The sequence below is a fragment of the Mangifera indica genome, unplaced genomic scaffold (genome assembly GCF_011075055.1).
Source record: "Mangifera indica cultivar Alphonso unplaced genomic scaffold, CATAS_Mindica_2.1 Un_0031, whole genome shotgun sequence".
Classification (NCBI taxonomy): domain Eukaryota; kingdom Viridiplantae; phylum Streptophyta; class Magnoliopsida; order Sapindales; family Anacardiaceae; genus Mangifera; species Mangifera indica.
In genome coordinates this window covers 267,188-277,865 of record NW_025401123.1, presented here as the reverse complement: position 1 = coordinate 277,865, position 10,678 = coordinate 267,188, and the positions used below count along the sequence as shown (strand labels likewise).

Here is a 10,678-nt window from a genome sequence, read left to right as displayed (position 1 = left end):
GTGGGTGGGAGTAAGACTTTTGCCTTCCCAATTTTTATAAAATGGATATGGAGGTGTCTATATTAACATCTTGATTTATAGTAAAATCCAATTTTACGGGTAAAAAATTGTTTTTTTAAATCTTGGCTTTTGTGATGATGTGGAACGAAGGTAAAATTGTCATTTCATAGCAAAGATTGGTGACAAAAGTGAGGTCTAGTAGATCAGCTACTTTATTGAGTCAATGATTTTATATCATTTGCGAAAGGAATTCATTTTAAGTTAAAAAAGAAAAATAATATAAAAATAGAATATTATAAAATATAAAATCTATTATCATTAATGAAAAAATATATATGGTAATGAAATATTATTATATTTAATAAAATTAATATATATAAATAATTATTACATTTAATTAATAATAATAATAATATGTTAAAAATATTTAAATTCAAATTTTTATCATATTTGTAAAACTTTGATTTAAATTATCTTAAAAAAATAAGAGTATTAAAAATAATTTTACTTAAACACTCTTAAACAATTATTAGACATAAATTATCTTTTTTTAAACAAAAAATCTCACTCAAACCAAATTATTTTATAAATTAGTATTATATTTGATTAAACTAACATAATATTTAGTTTATATATTTTAAAATATTTTTTTATATAAATAAATAAATATGTATTAGAATTTATTTTCTGTTGTGAAATTATGAAATTAATTAATTAAATTATTTATTAGCTATATCAGGAATAAATAGAGTTCAATTAGAATTGATTAACTTTTAAAGTAAATGGGTTTTTGAAATTGGAAAGAGTGGATTTTTTAACCTTTTATTTAACTATAAAAAATTATACGTTCAACCCAAAAACCCATCAATTGACCATTTTTTTATAAATGTATTAAAATAAAATAAATAATAATTTATCATTTTATATAAAATTATTTCAGCACAAATCAGTGTGAAAAGAAAAAAATCATTTATATTTTTCATTAAATGCTAATGCTTGTTGTACTTACAAATTTGGGAATGTACAACTCATCATATTAATTTATTACTGGTAATTGTAAAAACTTGCAAATTTAAATTTTTTCTATACGAGGCTTTTTTCATTAAGAGAAAATTTATTACAACCATTTCTTATCAAGAAATAACTTATTTATATATAGAAAATAAAAGTTGTAAAAATTAATATTTTTATAACCAAATCAGATATTGATCTAATAAAAGAGTGGTTTGATCCAACCAATGATCAGACCATTTGATTGAAAATCAAATTAGTTAATTGTTTAAATAAATATCAAACTTAATTTTTAAAATAATTATGTATAATTAATTATTAAATATGTAATCTAAATTATTTTAACGTAATAAAAATTTAATTTAATTGTCATATGTAGGGTTGGATTCGAACCAAACTTGTTCGAACTTAAGTTCGATTTGAATGAATCTAAAATGAGTCAGCCTTAAATGAGCTTGAGCTGTTCGCCAGATTCATAAATTAAAAATTTTTATACAAAATGATGTCGTTATAACTAATATATATTAAAACAGTGTCATTTTAATAACGAGTTAATTAAAACTCGATCTGAGCTCAAACTCATTTGTAGCGAGCTCAAGCTCTATTTCTGTAAATTGAATTGAACTCAAATTTGATTTGATTCAAATTTAATTCTAATCACATGTATTAAATTCCCCATAAAGTAGATGCCAACTATATCCTATCTAGGCACCAATTCCTATAAAAATCTCATGCATGATGTGAGTTCATAAAAAGTAATATTATTTAATCTCATTTTAATTATATATTATTTTATTTTTAAATTAATATTATTTAATTATATAATAATATATATTAATTTATATATTTAAAATAGATGTGTATAGTTTTATTAATTCATAAATAATAAAACAACTATTTTCATCCATTTATATGAAAACAACAAATTTTTATTTTTAGCGTATGTTTAGTTTGAATAATATTTTATTATAAAAAATAAAAAATTATTATAAATATATATTACTTTAAAAATTATTAGATATAAATTATTATAATGTTTGATAAAAGCTAATAATAAATAATTATTATATTTGATTGAAAATAATAAAAAAATATTAAATATTATTTTACTAAAATGATCTTGGATATTATTGTTTTAAAATAATTTTCATATTATTTGTTATATTAATAGAAAAATGAAGGTATTTTGTCATAAAAATTAATAAATAAAGATAAAATTATAGGAATTGTTACTGGTAATAGAAAAATGAGTCTTATTACAGCAATAATAATGTGTCATAACAATCTTTATATTATTATAATTTTATTTTTTGAATTTAAATATAAAAAAATATTATTAATAAATATATAAATTATAAAATTAATATATAATATTTCTAAAATTAAGATATTTAAATATAGTTTTTTAAATCAAATTTAAGAGATTTATTTCTATGCTGACCTCAAATTAAGGTATAAATAAATAGCTTAGCGAGCTTGACTATATTTAGGCCTAAAATACTATTTCCCACTCAAGGTATAGTAAAATCAAAAAGTGACTCATTCTAACTTTTAGAAGCTCAAATACCCTAAAAGAAGAAAGATAGGCAATCATTCGTGCAGAGATGGTGGTCAAAGCTAGGAGGAAGAAAACCCTAAGTTTTTTTTTTTAGGAGGAGGAAAAACGCTAGTTTTTAAAGTTTGAAAACTTTAAGGAAATGTAAAGTTATTAATTTTTAAAACTTTGAAGACAAAATATAATAGATTTTATATTTTTTATTAAATAATAATTTTATTTTTAATTTTAATTAAATTTTATTCATAAACAGATATTTAAATTTTAAAAAATTAGAAAAAATCACTTTAAAATTTTATTATATTTTAGATGGGAACAAGTCTTTTGGCCTACATTTATAATTTACAAAAACTCAATAAAATCATTGACTATTTACTCAATTATTGATACCATCGTGATAATGTTGGCAGCGAAATGCATGGTGAGCCACACAATGAAATGAGCAGCTTTTTCATGGGAGCTCCTTCCAAAAACAGCTTTTACAGACTTGACAAACCAGAATCTTTCAATTTTAACACAAAGCCAATTCACTCAATTGTTTTTTTTTCTTCATTTTGTCTTATTCCTTCCTCTCAGTATCTCAGCTTATCCTTATTCTTGAGATTCCCATATCTCTTGTCCCTTATTTTTTTGAAATTTTAAATTTTATCTATTAAATTTAGGGGGAAAATCAAACTATTAATTTAAAAAAAAAACCCAGATAGTGATTTGTAATGTTGAAGTGCAGATTGGTAGGACAGGACCACAAGTGGGCATTAACAGAATCAAATTCCTTTTCAGGTGGCTTACTGGTTCAGTGCTTCACAATTCACATAAGGTAGCTTATAATGTGTGTTGTATTTTTCATCTTTAATGCCATGGAAATGGATTTGTTCTGTCTCTCTGTCTGTCTGTTTCCATGGCTTGGCACCTATTACCTATCATCTCTCTTTTTCATTCAAATCAAAACCTTCCCTAAATTCGAATAATTCTTTCGTCTTTAATTGGGTTGTAATTAAAATTTTGTCTTACAAAGGTTTTTAAAAGTAATTAAAAGTAAAGTATGGACTACTGTTTCCCACCCATTTACTACTACAAATATAAATATGTATAATCATATATTTATGATAAATTATAAATTTTGAAAGTGTTAAAAATTCTTTCAAGGCTTTTTTAGAATTTGAAAAAAGTTTGGGGGCGTTATAATATTTTTAAAAATTTGAATATATCTCTCATTAATTTCAAAAACAACTACATTTCCAAAAGACTAAATGATCATTTTAAAAATAAAATAGAGAAAATACCAATTTGCTCTAATAAGATTTAATAAATGATAGTTATATCCTTATTATATTGTTCACAATTAAATTTGATAGGAACCTCATTACAAAAATTTAACTCTTAAGTACAAAATGTTGTTAATTAAACATTTATTATAATATTTAAATAAAATAAAATAAATAATTTTTTTAAATGAGCATTTAATAAATGATAGAGAAAATAAATTAAAAATTAAAAATTTATTTTTAAAAATTAAAAATTTTTATACAAAATGATGTCGTTATAACTAATATATATTAAAACAGTGTCATTTTAATAACGAGTTAATTAAAACTCGATCTGAGCTCAAACTCATTTGTAGCGAGCTCAAGCTCTATTTCTGTAAATTGAATTGAACTCAAATTTGATTTGATTCAAATTTAATTCTAATCACATGTATTAAATTGATGGATGAGATATTGGGTTTAACTCCTATCAATGATTTTGGGTTTTTGTCGACATGGGTTAACTCTAAGGTTTACTTAAACCAACCACGAATTGGGATGGTACGAATGGTTAGATCGTGGCGTAATTAGTGTAACTTTCAAAACAATTTTTTAACAAATAATTTTTGTTTTTTTCTAGCAATCAATTTGGATTGATTTTTAACACCATGATGAAAATTATAAGTCAAAGTTGGCGAATGTTTGGTAAGACTGGTAGTAAAGACTGGGAGGAAAAAGTCTTATTCAACCATGAATAATATTATAATATTGAATGTCCAACTATATCATATAATTATATTTATGATATTATTTTTTTATTATAAAGTTGGGGACACATAAATATTCTTCAAAAAGTAAAAGAAGAGTAGGGTATACAAATTTTGCACTATAAGAAATTATTCTTTGCATGATCAAATAAATATTCATCTAGCATTAATTATGTTTATCATTAGGGAATTAGACTTTTTCCACCCTTTTTTAAAATCCAATGATGGTTCTCACAAATGACCCAAAGTTTCACAAAATATTTGATTCTTACCTTATAAATTTCAAAAAGACATTTTCTCCCCTTGTCTCTTAAAGTTAATAATTAGTTTTAATAGTAAAAAAATTATTTATTTTATTTTATTTAAATATTATAATAAATGTTTAATTAACAACATTTTGTACTTAAGAGTTAAATTTTTGTGATGAGGTTCCTATCGAATTGAATTGTGAACAATATAATAAGGGTATAACTATCATTTATTAAATCTTATTAGAGCAAATTGGTATTTTCTTTATTTTATTTTAAAAATTAACATTTAGTAGTTGTTTTTGAAATTAATGAGAGATATATTCAAATTTTTAAAAATCTTAAAATGCCCCCAAACTTTTTTCAAATTTTAAAAAAGCTTTGAAAGAATTTTTAACACTTTCAAAATTTATAATTTATCATAAATATATGATTATACATATTTATATCTGTAGTAGTAAAATTTTCATTCTTTTTAATTGAAATTAATATAAATTAAGGTGAAAAATTATTTAGTTGAAATTTGGGGACAACATGTTATTTAGTTTGAGAGTTTTCTTTCTTTTTCAATAATTTTATAAATAATTTAACAAATTGGTGGAAAAAAGTTTTTTCAAACTTGTAATAGATATGTGTGTCTAACACTTTTTCATCTTTTCTCTTAGTAAATTTTATTAAATTTAAAGATAAAATATTTAATAAAATAAAAATACCTTTAATAATTAAATTTTAAATTTTAAATATTAATACAAGGAAAATATATTTATTTTACAAATTGATTATTTTTCCATCATCACATCACTTCTACAAAAGTATTGGCTTGGTCTCTCAGCAAATGGGTGGGGTGGGAAATAGTTGTCCATACTTTTAATTACTGTTAAAAACGTTTGTAAGACAAAATTTCAATTACAACCCAATTAAAGACGAAAGAATTATTCGAATTTAGGGAAGGTTTTGATTTGAATGAAAAAGAGAGATGGTAGGTAATAGGTGCCAAGCCATGGAAACAGACAGACAGAGAGACAGAACAAATCCATTTCCATGGCATTAAAGATGAAAAATACAACACACATTATAAGCTACCTTATGTGAATTGTGAAGCACTGAACCAGGAAGCCACCTGAAAAGGAATTTGATTCTGTTAATGCCCACTTGTGGTCCTGTCCTACCAATTTGCACTTCAACATTACAAATCACTATCTGGGTATTTTGTTTTTTTTTAATTAATAGTCTGATTTTCCCCCTAAATTTTCCTACATATTGGGTAGATTCTGTTTAAATAACCCTTTTTATTAGGTTATTTAGGCTTTTAAACTAAGTTCAAGTAAATATTTTTTAAAATAAAATTTAATAATTCAAAAAAATAAGGGACAAGAGATATGGGAATCTCAAGAATAAGGATAAGCTGAGATACTGAGAGGAAGTAATAAGACAAAATGAAGAAAAAAAAAACAATTTAGTGAATTGGCTTTGTGTTAAAATTGAAAGATTCTGGTTTGTCAAGTCTGTCATTACTGTTTTTGGAAGGAGCTCCCATGAAAAAGCTGCTCATTTCATTGTGTGGCTCACCATGCATTTCGCTGCCAACATTATCACAATGGTATCAATAATTGAGTAAATAGTCAATGATTTTATTGAGTTTTTGTCAATTATAAATGTAGGGCCAAAAGACTTGTTCCCATCTAAAATATAATAAATTTTTAAAGTAATTTTTTCTAATTTTTTAAAATTTAAATATCTGTTTATGAATAAAATTTAATTAAAATTAAAAATAAAATTATTATTTAATAAAAAATTTAAAAAATATAAAATCTATTATTTGTTCTCTTCTAAGTTTTAAAAATTAATAATTTTACCTTTCCTTAAAATTTTCAAACTTTAAAAATTAGTATTTTCCCTTTTTCCCAAAAAAAAAAACTTAGGGTTTTCTTTCTCCTAGCTTTGACCACCATCTCCGCATGAATGATTGCCTATCTTTCTTCTTTTGGGTAAAACTTCTTCCCTTGGCAATCTCAGACGATGTTTGGATCGAAAAATTCAAAATTTATCCTTAACTTTAACTAATATTTTTAAAGAAATTTCGCTAATGAGTGAGTATTTGAGCTTCTAAAAATTAAAATGAGTCACTTTTTGATTTCACTATACCTTTAGGGATGGATAATATGCTCTCTATACAATAAAGAAAGTATTACTTTCCAAGAAAAAACAATATAAAGAGAATAACTTTTTTTTTTGAATTTTTTAAATTAATTTTGTTTGGATTTATATAATATAATGACATTAATTCAACTTTCTCTCTTGCAGTCCTAATTGCCTAATATTCCATTTGTTAGAAATCATAATTCCATAATTATAATAAGAGACTTAATAACTCTACAAATTACTACTAAATGACATTTTTTTTTTGTGGGTAAAAAAAAAAAAGAAAAAAATACTTAATTATAATTATCAATTTGAATATTACTTTTCTAACATTATTTTCCTAATATAACTAATAAAATAAAACTATATGGATACAATTTTGAATATATAATTAGGTATATAAATGATGTATTATAATGTGATTGAATAATTTTAAATTGAAAATAAAATAACACTAATTATATAATAACATATTATATATTTATCAAATTATGTACACAACATAATATTTCTTCAATTAATATAGTATTTAAAACAAACGGAATCCTTGTTGAAAAGTGGCATATTCTTGACAAAACCCTAACCTATCTCCACTTTTGTGAAAACTTTGACAGCATAGGGTGGAAAGTTGCATGGCTACCCATTGGCCCAATGAGTCAGCATGCTAATATCTTAATGAAAGCAAGCTAATATACCTTTACACTGGCTTTTGCTTAATAAAGTGTGGTTAGGTAACAAGAAAGTTTCTGAAAGCTCTTTCAAATGGATAAAAATGAACTTGGGAGGAGGGGAGTTGAATAGGGTCGGTCTTAACAAATTTTTAATGCACACATAATTAATACAAATAATTAATAATAAATAAATATTTAAATTAATAATAAATAAATATTTAAATATGATAGTTCAAAGTTTTCTCTTGTAATTCTCTTATATCTATTTTTTCAAATAACTTATCTTAGAATTTTACTATTACTTAAAATGTTTCTTTACAAGTAGTTTCACTGGAATTTTACCCACAATAATAATTGAATCGAGATTTTGTGTGCTAAAATCTCTACATTTTTTCATCTCAACCTTGCTCTATTTATAAATTTGGAATGACTAAACTCGTAATATTTTCGTTGGAATTGAAAAACTAGCTATTTGTCTTTTACTCTCGAAATAGCTTAGCTTAGCTTAGACACGTTTAACAAGTTCAAAAGGCCTAAGTTTCTTCACTTCAACTTTGGTACTTTCTTCTGTTTCTTTTCATCACTTACTAAAACGAAATCCCAAATTTCTCCTTTCATCTGAATTGAAACATTCTTGACAATTTCTTCTTCACCTCAGCTTCGCTACTTTCTTTCTTTTTGAATCTTTAATTAGTTGCTATAGCATTTCGTTTCCTGTAATTGCTTCTTGTTGGAATCAATGAATGAATTGATTAAACCCCTCAATTCAGTAATTACTCCCAAGAATATTTTTGTTAGTCTTGTCTCTTGACAGGAAAAGGGTAAAATAGTAATTAACGATACAAAGCCAAACCCAAACCCAAAATAGTAAATCCTCATTCGAAACCCAATCCCAAAACAATCACTGCGGCAGCCTCGCCCTCCCCACTCAACGTTCGCTCCTCGGCGGCAGCAGCAACTTCATACACACACACACGTCTCCCTACGCGTACCTGCACCTCTCCTGTCCCAATATATCCGCCCCACATCTGTAGCAGCGCCGCACCGGCCTACCCACCTAGCCGAGAATTAAAGCGCCGCCCTCCTCGCAGGTTTGGCCCTCACCGCTTAAACATCATCCGGTTTGTGTTGATTTTGCTTGCCCAGTGAATGAGTTTTAACAATAAAGGAGCATCTTTTTCTTTGTTTTTTAATTGTTTTTTTTTTTTAATTTGGTATTGGGTTTGTTTATTCGGTCATTATGATTTTTCGATGGCTGATACTCTTGTTGGTGGTGAACTGGTGTGAAACGGAAGGGAGAAGGAGGTCATTAAGGTCATTTACCATAATCCTGTCAAAGCTAAGGATAATTAAGTGTTTAAAGTAATTGACTATCCCTGCTACAACAGTAACCCAACTCAGTTTAGATTTTCCTATTTGGATTTGGGCTGGAACTTGGATGAAATTATTATAAGAATCAAGAATCACTGCTCTACATATATTATATAAAGTTAGGAATTTGTGGGTTCTATATTTTGTTGTTAACTATTTTGGCTTTGGAATTTTATTTTGTTTATGAAAGTGTGTTCTTTTTTTATTTTCAATGAATTATATGCTTCTTTGTTATTTTCAATGAATGTTATGCTTCTTTGTTATTTGCATAGGATGTAGATGATTAGATTTGTGGTTATTGTAATTCGGTTGTTACATAACAAATAGTACAGGAATTCCATCCGTGATTTAAACAAGTTCTTTGTCTACACTCTCATCAATGAAGGAAGAAGAAGTTAACCGGTGCCAGATTCAAGAATGGTACCCAAAGTTTAAATCTGTGTCCATCAAAACCCTGATTCATGAACTTCCAGAGTCTTTTGTTGAGTATCTTCTTGATGACTCTGGGCCTTTTGTGCTCCCTGCTTCTGTCTCAAACGATGATGCCCTTCCCAATAGAGTCCATAATCTTTATGAGGAAGAAGACTATCAGGTATCAGAAGGATCTGGGGATGAAGCTGAACCATCATCTCCTCCTTCATTTCCCGAACTAGAACTAAAGATTAAAGAATCTATTGAATCCCTTGGAGGTGCAGTTTTCCCTAAGTTGAACTGGAGTGCACCAAAAGACTCCTCATGGATTAGTACATCTGGAACACTTCGATGCACTTCATTTAGTGAGATCGCACTCTTGCTAAGGTCATCTGACTCGTTGGTACATGATCTGTGCCATGCATATGATTCATGCAGCAATAGAACCTTATCAAGACCCCCAAGGTTCTTCCTTGCCCTTCGCAAGTGGTATCCATCTTTACGACCAGAGCTGGAATTTCGTTGTTTTGTACGGGGTCGATGCCTAGTTGGAATTTCTCAGCGTGAAGTCACAACATTTTATCCAGCCCTCTGTGAGAAGAAAGGCAGTCTAAAAGAATTGGTTCAAGAGTTTTTTGACAACATTGTTAGACAGAAATTTGAATCTGAAAATTACACATTTGATGTTTATGTCACAAAAGATGAGCGGGTTAAGGTTTTGGATTGTAATCCTTGGGGTGCATTTACCCTGCCACTACTATTTACCTGGGAGGAATTGGAGCAGAATGTTAGAGAAGAAGGCGATGCTGTGGACTTGAGAATTGTGGAGAGCCAATGTGGTGTTCGGCCAGGTTTAAAGACAGCTGTGCCATATGACTACCTGGATACCAGTGAGGGGAGTGGCTGGGATCAATTTCTTAGGAATGCTGATGAGGAGCTGCATCGGCAAACCAGATCACCTGAAGCAGGTGCTTGAGTATACTTTTTTTTTCAAAGTTATGATGTACTGAGCTATCACTATATTTTGATTCATATTTTTCCTCTAAAGGACGTCAAGTTCTGGTTTATATTATACGTTAGTTGAACTACTGATTCAAACAAAAAATGTGCAGGGGTAAATCTTTACTTTTAAACCTTTTATAATATAATAATTATTTTTTTTCTCCTAGATTCAAGTTCTAATATTAATTTTCCTTTATGGGGTGTTTAGTTTGGATAATGTTTTATTACCAAAATAGAAATATTACCTTAAAGATAG

General features: G+C 26.7%; 1 protein-coding gene across 2 annotated transcripts; it reads left to right on the top strand.

Annotated features, from left to right (window-relative positions):
- The first annotated feature begins 8,223 nt into the window (after positions 1-8,223).
- LOC123206296 (cell division cycle protein 123 homolog) lies at positions 8,224-10,588 on the top strand. Of its 2 annotated transcripts, none has more exons than XM_044623459.1 (2): positions 8,224-8,729; positions 9,337-10,588. In XM_044623459.1, exon 2 carries the CDS (start codon positions 9,389-9,391, stop codon positions 10,394-10,396), a length of 1,008 nt encoding a protein of 335 aa, XP_044479394.1. In that variant the 5' UTR covers positions 8,224-8,729; positions 9,337-9,388; the 3' UTR covers positions 10,397-10,588. The 2 variants fall into 2 exon arrangements, with proteins under 2 accessions (XP_044479394.1, XP_044479393.1); XM_044623458.1 differs by having other exon boundaries at positions 8,228-8,729; positions 9,342-10,588.
- Positions 10,589-10,678: the final 90 nt, after the last annotated feature.